This window comes from Penaeus vannamei, chromosome 2 (assembly GCF_042767895.1).
Source record: "Penaeus vannamei isolate JL-2024 chromosome 2, ASM4276789v1, whole genome shotgun sequence".
Classification (NCBI taxonomy): Eukaryota; Metazoa; Arthropoda; class Malacostraca; order Decapoda; family Penaeidae; genus Penaeus; species Penaeus vannamei.
In genome coordinates this window covers 21,044,440-21,059,439 of record NC_091550.1, presented here as the reverse complement: position 1 = coordinate 21,059,439, position 15,000 = coordinate 21,044,440, and the positions used below count along the sequence as shown (strand labels likewise).

Sequence of the window (15,000 nt, the reverse complement as noted above, 5' to 3'; positions counted from 1 at the left end):
AATAGCAATATATAGTATTTAACAGATAACTTACAAACGCATTATATAATACAGTTTGTTGCCAGATTATTGCAGTCACCCATCAAATCCTACAACGTTTTCTCTAAATTTTTTTTTTTCTAAATATTTTTGCCTGGTTATCATAAATTATATATCATTCCAATTATTTGTTTTGAGAGAAATAATATATATATTCGGTCATAATTTTAGTGTAAAAAATGAATCTAGATGGTGAATCAAAATTCAAAAAGAAAAACATTTACATTCGTAGTCTCTTAGTCAAACGTTGCCAAAGCGACTTCGCGAAAAACCCTTGAGTCTGTAAATGAAGATGGTTATTGATGAGATGTAAAAGTGTTATTAATGGTAGTTGTAATAGTAGTAGTAGTAGTACTAGTAATAGCATGTTAGTAGTAGTAATAGTAATAGTAGTAGTAGTAGTAGTAGTAATAATAGTAGTAATAGTAGTAGTAGCAGTAGTAGTAATAGTAGTAATAGTAGTAGTAGTAGTAATAGTAGTTGTAATAGCAGTAGCAGTAGTAGTAATACCAATATCAGTTGTAGTAGTAGTAATAATAATAGTAGTAATAGTAGTAATAGTAGTAGTAGCGGTGGTGGTGGTGGTGGTAGAAATAGTAGCAACACGAGTAGTAGTAGTACAAGTAGTGCTGGAGTTAGTAGTAGTGGAAATAGAAGTAGTAGTAGTAATAGCAGTGCCAGTAGGGGCGGCGGCAGTAGTAGCAGCAGAAGTAGGAGTAGTAGTAGTAGTAGAGGTAGCAGTAGCAGTAATAGTGGTAATAGTAATAGTAGTAGTAGTAGTAGGAGTGGTAGTAGTATATGTAATAGCAGCAATGGTTGTAAAAAGCAGTAGCAACAACAGCATGGTGAAAACAGTGATAATGATAATAATAACATTATGGTTTTAGAATGCTGATAATAGCAGTGAAAAAGAAAATGCGAAATATGACAATAGCAATAATAACGATGATATCTATGATTATAATAACAATAATAATGAAAATAATAATGGTGATAATATCATTATCAGTAATGATAATTATGGCAACAATGATTAAGATAATAATGATAATGATAATGATAATGATAATTACAACAATAGTATCAGTAATAATAATAATAATAATGATAATAATAATAATAATAATAATAATAATGATAAAATAATAATAATGATGATAATAATGATAATAATAATAATAATAATAATAATAATAATAATAATAATAATAATAATAATAATAATAATAATAATGATAATAATGATAATAATAATAATAATAATAATAATAATAATAATGATAATAATAATAATAATAATAATAATAATAATAATAATAATAATGATAATAATGATGATGATGATAATAAGAATAGTAACAATTATAATAATAACAACAATAATGATAATAATAATGATCATAATATGACGATAATGATAATGATGATAATGATAATAATGATACTAATAACGATGATGGTAACAACAAACTCATGATGATGATGATAATAATAATAAGAGTAATAATGATGTTAAAAATAAAAACACTAATAATGATAATGATAACAGTATTAATAGTAGCAATGATGATGATAATAATAATAATAATAATAATGATAATAATAATAATAACAATAATAATAATTATAATAATAATAATAATAATAATAATAATAATAATAATAATAATAATGATAATAATGATGATGATGATAATAAGAATAGTAACAATTATAATAATAACAACAATAATGATAATAATAATGATCATAATATGACGATAATGATAATGATAATAATGATGATAATGATACTAATAACGATGATGGTAACAACAAACTCATGATGATGATGATAATAATAATAAGAGTAATAATGATGTTAAAAATAAAAACACTAATAATGATAATGATAACAGTATTAATAGTAGCAATGATGATGATAATAATAATAATAATAATGATAATAATAATAATAACAATAATAATAATTATAATAATAATAATAATAATAATAATAATAATAATAATAATAATAATAATAATAATAATAATAATAATAATAATAATAATAGTAATAATAATGATAATAATGATAATGATTATGATAATAACAATCGTAATAGAAATAATGATAATATTAAAAGTGATAATTACAATAATGATAAAGATAATAATGATATGATAATAATAATAACAATAATGATAATAGTAATGATAATAGTGATAATGATAATAGTGATAATAATAATATCAGTAATTAAAATAATCATAATAATCATAATTCATGATGATCATAGCAGAGTTATCTTGGCACACTAGCAATAAAGATAGTAGGCAAAAGATTAAAAAAATACTTTAGTAAAATTATAAGGGTTCGCCATCACTGTGTTTTGGCATCACTGTTCGAGGTAAACACGGTGTCGGCGAAGAGAGCAAAACAAAAGTGCGAATTTCTTCAAGAGAATATTCTTCTGAAATAACTGTGAGAAGAAGAAAATGGCCTGGCGAGGAGTATTAGGACTGAGGTTACTGGGAAGTGCTTCGAGGTCTATGACGAGAAGCTCAATAAACCCCGAATTAATTAGTGTTGCCGGGTCTGCTCCTCCGTCTCGTCACATAGCTGTTTCGTCTTCATTGTTTGTGAAAGAGAGTAAGTTGAAATTTTGCGACAAGTTTGTTATTGTTTGATGATGGGATAGATATTCAAATGCTAATTGTTATTTTTGTTGAGGATGTATTCTTGGTAGGTATCTGAATTCCACTTTCAGCGAAGGTATAAGTTGTCTAAAGTATAGATGTTTCGTAACCAATTTGAATTGATTGCATTTTTCGACAGTGAAATTGAGTATTAAGAAGCCATCACTCACTATGTAAATAGTACATAGGGACGATAGATCAGTGTATTCAAAAATATTTTTCTTCAAATAAGGGTGTTATACAATGCATGTCACAATAGACCTATTCTGTGTGACGTCACGAGTCGGAGTCACCGTCCCACTTGGTAGAAAAAAAACATTGCTCACAGATGCCTCGCTCGCTTAAGGGGACCGTCCCTGAGAGAGGGGGGAGGAGGGGGTTAAATTAAGATAGTTAGCGTATAGTATAGGTACATGGATGAGGAAACTACCAAACGAGTATTAACCGCCTGCTATGGCTCGTTGTCTTGCAGCCGGCGTGCGAGTCCCTCAGCACCCGGAGAGGTACGTCGCTATTGAGCGCCCAGGTACACCTATGTGGACTTTTGCTTGCGGCAATCGTGCATAAGGCATTTAATTATGACATTGCGCATAGATATGAGTTCGTGAATGTTCAAGGAACACTTTTATACCAATATCAGGAAAAAATTATATCACCGTGATTTATGACGAAATATTTTGTGAAATATATCTAAAAAAAAATGTATGTTTTGTGTCCTTTTACACACGAAATATGCTTTGATCGAGACTCCCTGGTAATATGTTTTAGTTTACGTGGTAATATATACGTATATCACATACGAAGCACTAATGTTTAAAAATAGCCTTATAAGGAAGGATTGAAATATTTCCGTTACATTTCGCTCAACGGTCGGTACATCACAGCAGGGGGCAATTTGAATTGATTTGAAATTGGTAGTTACCGTTGTAAAGACCAATTCAATACGAATGTTACCTAAATGTCGGATTTTTAAACTTCGGATGTATAAGCGAGATACAGATTATTTCATGTTGAAGATGATAGTACTCAGTAATACCTGCTCTGAAATAAAAACTATATGGAATTTTGAGCTCGGTTGTATGCGTAGTCTTCGTCTGGCGTTCAAAAAGCTATCGCATCCGTTTCGTGCATTCCCGATAAAAATGAATATGTTTAGACGTTACCGTAAGTCTTAGGCACCATAAATTGGCAAATATCCCACAACACCTAGGCGTCTGCATGATTTTATGCACTTCTTAGTAAAGATAATGGGTGCAAATGGCTAATCATAAACTTTACACTTGTTCTCCCTTGCAATCTGTTAATATTGACAATTATCAAAGAAAATGGGTATGAGAGGGATAACTAATAAATTTTATTATTTAGATATGAAAGTCAATGTAGGCCTACTAAATGATGATGATTAATCTTTTTAACTTTATGTGCGTGCGTTCACGTACATATGATCCTCCTCGAAAATTATAAACACCCAGTGACCATCTCCCCCTCCCCCCCCCTGTGTGAGGCATGGGGAATATTCAACGACTTTCGTAAGTTCTCGAATTCAGTGTACTAAATTCATATGCTTTTGAAATTCTCAAAATTGAACCACCATGTTGTATTCATGCCAGGACTTTATAATTAGAATGATTTTGTACTAATGTTGCCATCCACAGTTCCCCATTTCTTCAAAAATAAAAAATAAATAAATAAATAAAATGGAAAATAAAAAAAAATATTTTTTTTAAAAAAAGGTTTTTATCTGGTTTAGATTAGTTGTCTCTATGGTAAAATGCATTTATTAAGCTTTTCACACGAAAATATCAACTTTAATGAACAACGAAAAAAAAAAGAAAAAAAAGTGACATACCTTTACAGAATAGCGTCCCTATTGAACATGAAAATTCCTATTGACTTGGTAATCATTGCATTGCAAAGTACACTAAATAAGCGTTTTTTTTATATATAATATCATTAGATTCAGAGAAAAATAACAGAGATAACGAACTTTGGCAAGGTGCCAAATACAAAACGCCGTAGCTCGGCTATTTTTTTATGAATCTTCGGTACTTCCCAACTCACGTAATTTTCATGCGATCCAAATGCAGTTTGTTGCTTTCACTAGAGCCTCGGCGTCCCATAGCCATGTAAAAGGCCGATTTTTGAATTTTTGCCTTAATCAAAAAATAATAATATTTTAATGCTGAAAAACGCATTCAAAAATAGTTCTCTATGTCAAGCTGTCCCCCGCCAAAAAAAAAGGAAATTCAAAATTCGGCCTTTTACATGGCTATAGGCTAGAGTTGATCTAACACTAGCATTTTTGGGGGAATATTCTGTAAAGAGCTCTGATAGTTGGGATGTACCGAAGACATACCAAAAAAAATTGCGATTTTTTTCAACTTTTTGGGGGGTGCCCCCCCCCAATGGGGGAGCAAAGTTAAAATTTATATATATAACGAAGCGCAATTCTTTGCTCTATAGCATGCAAAAAGAATCAATCAGTTATCTCTAACCGATATTTTTTTATGATGTATAGAGTAGGGAAAGGTGGCCATTCTCAGGGACGGTCCCCTTAAGTGAAAATGGTTTATGACTGCTTAGATTCTTTAAAGATAATGAAGTGAAAACTATATGAAGCAAAACTAGAAGCTGTGCAGCTAAAAAAGTGCCGTCTGTCTGCCGAAATTGGGATCGATGATCCTTAGAAATATTGAATATCCCGATATCTAAGTATTTGATCAACACACCAGGCAATAAAATTCATTTTATGATAATATAATTTGTTACAGTAATCAATGATTTTTAGTTATATATGTTATTTTTCTCTGAAATCAGTGCCATTACCTAACATCACTTTTCTTCCTATTTACTAGGTGTTTATACAAAGGAGAGAATAAAGTCACTTAAGGCCTATATGCGCACAATGCATTCTTCTTTCTCCTCAGTAATTTGAGACAGCCCCTTTTCAGTTGTTTCATTTGCTTGACTATATGACATTTCAGACACAGAAGCAACAGGAAACTTTGGTTTCTTCTGAATGCTTTGTATCACCTTAACTAGGCTTCTTTTCTTCTTTTTTTAACAGTATGACTGCTTTGTTTTCATCTAAAGGGCAGTGCTTGGGATAAAGTCTGGGTGTGTTGGAGCCAAGGATAGTTTGCCAGTAAATTGAAATTATGATAAATCAATTTATTACAGAAAAATGTAAAATTGCTATTGTACTTTTTGAAGTGTATAACTGCTGCCAAAACCTAATGTTGACAATGTTGACCTTGTTGTTGATAGTGTAGATGGATAGAGTTTGAAAGTGATTATTTGTCTCTAGAATTTGAAAAAGTGTAAAATATTAATATGTAATAAAATGTACTGACAAATTGTGAAAATAGTTTCCACCAGGCCCCCAAACACTCCCATCAGCATTCAAGCTTTTCATGGCCTGTACCATTGCTTCCATTTGTCAGGTTTCTTTTCACTATCTGGGAATATATGAAAGGTTAAACCTTTCTTTCCTATCATGTTGTGGTTCGAACAACCAACGGCACCACAGCTCCTCGGCATTTTCACACTAAGAAACTAAATTCTCAGAAAAATTTGGCGACTTTAAGCAAAGCACAGTGAGTTATCGAACAAATGAGGGTTTGTTTTCACCAAGTGCTCGTTGCTAGGGGTGGCAACTGTATGATATTGATAGGTAATTTTATAGTCCTTTATTGATGTTGTCAGAGTGACGGGGGAAGATAGAGGGAGATGGACACCGCTGTCTTATAAAGCATAAAAATAGGGTAAGAGAAAACATAGTAAGTGGCCTCATGTTTGCCAGTAAATGACAAAAATGTCTACTGCACCATCACACAGCCAGAGTTCTTATTGTCTGTTTTCTATAAGTTGTCACGAAGTGCTAATAAATGTCTAGTACATAAATAGCAAATAGGAAAGGTTATAGGTTAAGTTTTCAGGTTCGCATGGTGTCCTGATTTTGGGACTTTGTCTCTGGAGGGTGTGTCGCTCTCGGTAACAATTACCTACCTGTATACTGCACGCCATGGATTGGCCCCCTTCTTACATGCACGTGCAAGCTATTTTTAAAATTCCAAAAATGCATGGGCTGTTATTGCATGACTATTGTTTTACATTATGCAACATTAGTGATGGATGATACATTTCTTATACATCGTTTCTACGCTATTAAAATGGGTTGTCATTGATGGCACAAGCTAGTATGGTTCAGTTTAATTGATGAATCTTTTAGGTCTGCAGAAATTGAGCCAATCCACGCTGCAGGGTAAACATGCACTTTGACAACTTTGCATGGCCAACAAATAAGAAAGGGAAAACTGTGCGGTGTAAACAGAATAGTGTACAGCTTTGCTACAAAGATTCATGTCTGAATTAGCGCAAGCGAGGTCCTAAAAGATTTGATAAATGTACTGAACCATAATAGGTTGTATCATCAATGACAACCTATTTTAATAGTGTAGAAGTTATGTATAGATAATATATCATCCATCACTAATGTTACATAATGCAAATTAATAGTCGTGCAACAACAAATCTCGCATTTTTGGAATTGAAAATTTAACTGCACTAGTTATGAGTTTTGAAAAGAACTTGCCCATGCATTGTAAGGTTTCTAGTTGAACCCAAGGGGAGGGTTGATGTGGGTTCTGCCCTCCAGCACCCCCTGGAAAACTTTGTCTTCACCTTGATATACACAGCAAGATAGAGCTGAAACTAGGGAATACAAAGTGTAGGTTACTTAGGGAAGGATATGCAACAGTAGTCTGATTGTCTTAGAGGTTGGGTTATATTGAAATGCTCTGTTTTGCTTTTTGAAAAATACAGGGGCGTACAGTATAGCCTATATAACCTACTGTAAATTGGAGAAGGCTAACTTCAAATATGAAACCGTGACCATACTGAATGCCAGTGGATGTTTCAACAGCTGCAAAATTTGAAACAGAAAAAATTATTATGCATCAAAAAAAGAAGCACTTCAAGTCTGTCAAGTCTGTCAAGTATCCCTGGAGATCCTGATTTTGTGAAATACTGTATTTTGTTCTTTGAAATGGGAAGAAGTTAAGACTAGCCCACCCTGTATACACTATGCTGCAGTATATATATATTTTTTCATTGTTATTATTATTGAGAGGCTGTTTCTTGTTAATGAATGAAGCCAGGGGTAAACATGCACACAAAATAGCATAGCCTACATAATGTAAAGTAGGAACTACCACACATGATGCAAAGATGTAATCTTGGGTTGAGATATGGTCTACCATGACATGATTGGATGTAATCCAGTCATCATTATGGTACTTCATCTATTATTCTTACTTACAAGGAAATAACCAGAGCACAGAAATACATATTTTCCTAGGGTATATTGTTAATATACTTCACTAATTGGACATAGTTTTCCCAGTTTTGTTTTTCCTCTCAGTAAATACAAGGAATCACAGACCTTATGTTTCTAATGTATTATGGTTTCTATTATTAGTGGTGCTACTACTAGGTATCTTGAAACTAAATAAAAATATTTCACATAGTTTTTATATGAATATTAGCTTGTTTTCATCATATAGAAAAGGCAATTGCAGAATAAAAAGAGTAAAATAGCATGGTTAAGGGGATTTGAACAGAACGCAAGAAATTTTAAATGACAATAAAATCTACTTCATAAGTTACTTCAATTTTAAAAGTATTTAAACAGCACATAGCTGTGCTTTCAGTGATTAGAAAAATGCAATGTATAAAATCTAAGATATAAGATGATTTCGTGTGTTGCTGATTATCTATCATAACAAAAAATTGTTGACTTGGTATTTTCTAAGCAGATGCTTTCCCACTGAAAATATTTTTTATATTCACATTCTGCTAAAAATTTGATTAGCCTGTCTTGAACATGAGGCACCAAGTAATGTTTATAAGTAGCCAACAGTATAACTGTTGCAGTGTTAAATGTAGAAATGATAATAGTAGAATATTCAGTGTTTTTTTCCAACTAAGCATTGCTTATAATTAGTGGTACTAGTAGTTTTGGATCAGAAGACCTAAGTGAAGATTTCTTTTGGCATTGTTATAGATGTAGTCCTTGCACCTAAAGCTGATTATGATTAATTTTGTGTTTTTTTCCAGTTATTATTGACACATCAGATAAACAGACAACAATTGAGGGTGTTTACAAAGAGTCAGATAGAACTGAACTGCTTGTCAAGACTGAGCATACTGAATGTGGTTCTTGTCCTCTCTGTGCCCTTCAACTGAACCTAAAGCATACTGTAAGTTTTGATATTTGATTCATATTTATATTAGAAATATGATTTATTTTAATGAAACTAATTTATGTAAAGCTAGTATGTAAGAACTAAAACATGGATTTAGATTAGTATCACCATTCACTATTACAGGAAGCAATATTGTATGTAAAATTAAATAAATAATGATTGATAAATTGTAATGCTTTACATTCCTAATGTATTAGTACACTTATGCAGTTATTTAAGTTAATTCTTTAGTTAACTTCATGGTTTCATCTACCTCTTTGTCCACAGGATGTTTTGGTTTTGTCCCAGTTCTTGCGCTCAGATGGATGCATGTTGCCGAAACGAATCACTGGCTTATGTAATCCCCAGCAGAAGAAAGTGACCCAGTTAGTTGCCATGTCACAAAAAGCAGGTAAGGACAGAGTTGCAGTGCAAGGTTGTGTATTTAGCTGATATTCTGTTTGGGATTAATTTTTTTTTTTCGTTCATGTTTTTGTTATTTTTAAAGAATTTTGTTTTAATTTTGTAAGATTATTTTTGAAGCTATTTTGAGAGTGGACTTACATTTTGCTTTGTCATTTTATACCAGTAATGATTTTTTTTTTCTTATCCTTTGTGCTGGGATGGCATAACATACATACCATAACCACTATGATATTAATTTATTGATTATGCTTACACATAGATTGCTCCACAAGTACTTAGTCACTATTGAGTCAGTTACGTGTCTTATTAATTCACCTGTTTACCCATTTTTTTTATTTTCAGAAAGATTCTTTTGGATTTTTAATTTTTATTGATATTTTAATATTTTAATAATCATAATATCTATGATAGTAATTAGCCAAGAATACCAATTGTAATAGCAACTCAACAATTCAGGTTATGGCAAAATCTGGTGAAGATACTTTAGGGTGTTAATTAACTCCCTGGTGGCTGAGGACTTGTAGAGCCATGTGTGTTAAGCAAAATTCACAGTGGACAGTGCATATACCCATGTACAAAGAATTCATTATTTTTTGCTTATTACTATTTCTTTTAACTGTTTTATAGCTAGACAAAGAAAGACAAGTAAAACTCTAGTGAATTGAAATAGTGTTCTATTCTTGGCCACTGATATGCTCCTTGATTTAGAAATCATCATAATGACTTTGATGATTTGTTGACATTGCGAGTTGTGTACATACATTGCCCGTGCCTGGGTTGTTTATTAATTCTTTTTGTACATAGATGGCTTCATAAGTGCTTCATTTTCAAGGAGTCAATTACCATGATTACCTGATCTCATTTTTTATTCCATTTGAATTTTCAGAAATAAAGGGTTAAATGTTTTCATAACATTTTCATAAATGATATACTAATAATGATAAAAACATAACATAAACTCACTGAATGCAGCTGCCATCTATTCTTGCTGTAACAGACGGGGCCCAAGTGCAGGGTTGCAATTGTCATTGTTATGTGTGCTCAACCTGCTACATGTGTGTGATGAACAGTTGGTCACTTATTTTGCTCAGTTACAAAGGTGATAGAGTCCCTGAAAGTAGACTAAGTCTCTTTATAGCTTCATATTCCCACAAATTAGTTAAAAGCATAGGGGATGGGATAGATGCACACTTCACATACTCCTAATTTTTCACTCGAGCTTCTGACTACATGTGTTGACTGTTCTGCAGTTCACTGCAGTGCAGGAAAAAACAGTTGCCATTGAGTTGATAAAAGTAATAACAGTAATTAAGATTAAACTTTTTTCTTGAAAGTTCAAGGATGGTATCAGTGGGTAAGATCAAGTTAGCCAATAATTGACTCCTTGGTGACTAAGGGCCGTATTTTAAAACTCTACTGCCTACATTGGTGCTGTTGTTCGCCTAGTTTTGTATTTTAAACAACCTAGCTTTGAATATCTGGGACTCTGACACCCTGAACTGGTTTTATACCACCTAGACGATGGTAGAGCACCAGCATGAATGTGTCTTTCATGAAGGCATTCGACAGTTTTCTTCTTTACTGTTAAGCTTTCAGTCAACATATATTTTTTTTCATTATAAGTACAATGGCGCAGAAAATTTGAGTTGTATTTGTATGAATATTTAGTAGTTGTTTTAAAATCAGAATATTTTTAGGACACTACATTTTGGTACTTCCCAACACTTCTCACCTTACTTGGGTCCCCTTATTTCACACTATTTTTTATTAATTTGTTGAAGTTGAAGCAACTGGAATTTGCACATTTATAAAACACATTCCATGACATAAAAAGAATGCTGATGATATGTACAGATTGCAAATATTTTGTGTTTTGCTAGTCTGGGAATAGTCAAAATATTACTAGCTTATCACTCTTGTGAAACTGATGTATGCATGTTTCTATGTCTTACGCATGCTCACACACACATGTAGGCACTCACACATGTACGCTCACGCACACATGCACACACGCATGCTCACGCACACATGCACGCACGCACACTCACGCACACACATGCACACGCACACTCACCCACCCACCCACCCAAACACCCACCCAAACACCCACCCACCCACCCAAACACCCACCCACCCACCCAAACACCCACCCACCCACCCACCCACCCACCCACCCACCCACCCACGCCCCCACCCACCCACCCACCCACGCACCCACCCACCTAAAACCCACCCACCCACCCATCCAAAAACCCACCCACCCACCCATCCAAAAACCCACCCACCCACCCACCCAAACCCACCCACCCGCCCACCCACACACCCACCCATCCACCCACGTGCCCACCCACCCACGCGCCCACCCACCCACGCGCCCACCCACACACCCACTCACGCACCCACCCACGCACCCACCCACGCACTCACCCATGCACCCCCCCCCCCCCCCCCACACACACTATACACATACATATACATATACATATATATATACATACAGTATATTTGTACAGATGCATAGCTTTGATATTATTTCCAATACTTATGGATGGTCCATCCTTATTACTGTGAGGTCAAAGGCTACAGGAAGACTGCAATTGAAATTTACAGATAATTTTACATTATCTGAGGAGTTTGTCAGATAATAGAGTGATGTCATGCCTGGATGATGTTACGGTCCTGTCATGGAAATATCTGGGTTGAGGGCAGAGTGACGTGAACATGTCATTGGCTGCGGGTTGGGTGACGCGAACTTGCTATCATGAGGGAAGGGCAGGGTAAAGACTCACCATAAATGTACAAACCTCTTGGAATGTGATTTGATAATTTTGATAGCATTATTCCTATCAATAAATGAATGTGGAATGTAACAGTTTAAAGCCATGACTGAAAGAGAGCTGGCTCCAGGAAGGACGCCATTTCCATGCTGCACACTGTATTTCTGGCTGCTGTGACTGGCGGCACAGGTTGTGTGACAGAAAATTGAAAATTACAAAAAAATAAAATGTATGATACAGGAAGACAATTTTTTTTTTTTCTTGCACTGAGTTATTTATTATATAGAGAGATGATATAGAGTCTGTGCAAGGAAAATAAGCTCTTGCCATCTGGATAAAGCAAATCAAAAGACAAATATGAACTGGAAAATGGCAAAAAAGCTTAAAAAGTTTACACAAAATAACTTTGCAAAGGGGAGGCACAGTGTCTTGTTACCTCTCATGGATGTTCACACATACCTGGCCTTCGCGCCACATACCTGGGATGTTGGTTACATACATAACCCTTTGCCCATATTTTTGACACCGTGATTTCCATGATGCAACTGGATCCAAGGGGTTAAAGAAAGATTACTGCAAGATGCAAGCACTTTCTGTTAGTATGTCTATTTCCTGATAACTGAGCCATTCAAACAAACAGCCAAAAATATCAGATTATTTCTAATTTTCCTGGTGTAATAGGAATTCAAAAGAAAAGATTATTTTTCTTTTATAGAAAATAACAGGATATTTGTTTGTGGTCCTATTCTGGTGTTATGATATATGTTGTTTGTGCATGGCCTTTGTAAAACAGCAGAATTTTGAAAACCTTGATTGCTGCACAAAATTAGATTAAGCTCAGTACATGGGATGTTAGCTCTTGGACTTCATATATCTTATGGCTTCATATCTCATGATTACTCTAAGCAACCTTACTAGAGACTCTGAACTAAGATATGCAGTTTATTCAAGCAGCATGGATTTAATAGAGAGGGCATTTGGTCTGTGACAAAGGAAATTCATTTTTGGCGATTTACACATCAAACTATAAGAAAATAGGATTTTATTACTACAAAAGAATTTGAAAATGGATATTGCATTGCAAGCAACTATCGATTATAGGGCATATGCATAAACTTTATTGGAAAGTGGCAAAATGAATTCCATAAAGATAAAAAAGGATGAGTAGAATATGATACAGCATTCTCTTTTTCAACCTATGCTTTACCTGGGCTGCATTTGAAACTCCAGGGGCATCACCAGTGCATATTGATCACATTTCCAATCCTGTGTTCAAAGTCTGCGTTTCAATTATTTTAGTGCTTGCTCAATATCTTGCTCTGTCTCTCACTCTCTTTCTCAGTTTAATGTTTCTCATTCTCATTTTGTCTCTCCCTCTTTCTATCTCTCTGTCTTGGTCTCGTTCTTTTTCAGTTCTCATTCTCTCTTTCTCTGTACTTCAGTCTTAGTCTCAGTGTCTAGTTTTATCTCTCTGTCATTCACTGTTTATCTCTGTGTTTCTCTTGGGTGAAGTGAGCCTTACTTTGGCTAATTTGGTGGTCTCTGGCTCTCTCTCTCTCTTGGATGTAGTGAGGCAGAACTTTGGCCAATTCAATGGTTTGTATTTATAAATTTTAGATATTAGTTACAATAGACCTTATAGAATGGTAAAAGTAAGATCAACAAAGGTACATGTAGAATGTTACTTCACAGAGACCCTAGTGTAATGGCTATTATTACTAGGATAGCTGAAGAGCATCATTCAATTTTTTTTAAGTTGATATTATAGGTAAAATGTCATGATCATGATTTTTAAAGATAACAGTTATAAGAATAGGTAAACTTTTGTATGGCACTTGAGCAATGCTCTTTATAGATTAGAATTTTTCTTATGTAAGGTCTGCAATGGAAGATTGACAAATTAATTTTCACTTTTTGTTCAATTTACTCAAATAAATGGTTTAATATTACAACTAATGCATCATGTTATAGTTGAGTATTAAGATATTCTTATCTTGATATGAAAGCACCAAAAAAAAAAGAAGTGTAGCTTAGGCCCTATTCTTTCTCATCAAAATGTGCTGGATGAGTTTTAGTGGGAGAATGTTGAAAGCATAGCTAGTCACAGCATTTAGACATTATAATGTAATGTTACAGTTAAAAAACAATGAGCTCACATGAACTTTATCAATTGGGTTTATACCTAGATGGCTCCGAAAATATTTAGTCATCGAGGAGTCAGTTACCAGTACTCCCTATCTCACTGATTTATCTTTGTCCGTGATTTTTAGATATTTTTTTTCTTTAATTCTTAGTGGTATTTTCATAATACCCATAGTAATAATTATGTCAGTCATAATGAAAACAACAGTATCAAGATTATTAGCATCAGAAAAAAGTCATGGAATGAGGAAATTAGGTGACATCATGTCAGGCCTACTATTTTTTTCCTTGGTGGCTGAGCACTTGTAACATGTATGTATTATTATTTGTACAAAGTATGAATATTATCCTTTCACCTTTAATTGAAAGAAAAAAAACAACAACTTTAGATTTGTATTTTATTGCACTGCCTATAATAATAGAAATAAAGCAGCTGCAAAATTGCTAAGGACAGTACAGTAGTTAAAGGATATAATTTAATGACATTTATCACTGTAATGTATGGATGTGGAAGTGTAGCTAATTTGACATAAAGATTGTGATAATTTTTGTATTTATTCACATAAGGTAATTAACAACACTAAAAATTTGGGTTTCAGAGGATTGCTTTTGATGATTGAAATCTTTAGCAGCAATTTATGGTTGTTATTAAGGTTCAAAGAATGTAAGGTTATGTCATTGGTTGATGCTGT

General features: G+C 33.6%; 1 protein-coding gene and 1 long non-coding RNA gene across 2 annotated transcripts in view; both read left to right on the top strand.

Moving 5' to 3' along the window:
- Positions 1-2,421: 2,421 nt before the first annotated feature.
- Positions 2,422-15,000, top strand: part of mRpS18A (mitochondrial ribosomal protein S18A) — a 13,539-nt gene continuing 960 nt past the window's right edge. Inside the window, exons 1-3 of the mRNA XM_027377835.2 lie at positions 2,422-2,671; positions 8,836-8,978; positions 9,252-9,375. Coding sequence (XP_027233636.2) covers positions 2,518-2,671; positions 8,836-8,978; positions 9,252-9,375 — 421 coding nt within the window. The 5' untranslated portion in view covers positions 2,422-2,517. The remainder of the gene's footprint in view (positions 2,672-8,835; positions 8,979-9,251; positions 9,376-15,000) is intronic.
- On the top strand, positions 3,057-4,433 carry LOC138864375 (uncharacterized). The gene is made up of 2 exons (XR_011399128.1): positions 3,057-3,244; positions 3,320-4,433. It is a non-coding gene; the product is annotated as an uncharacterized lncRNA (long non-coding RNA).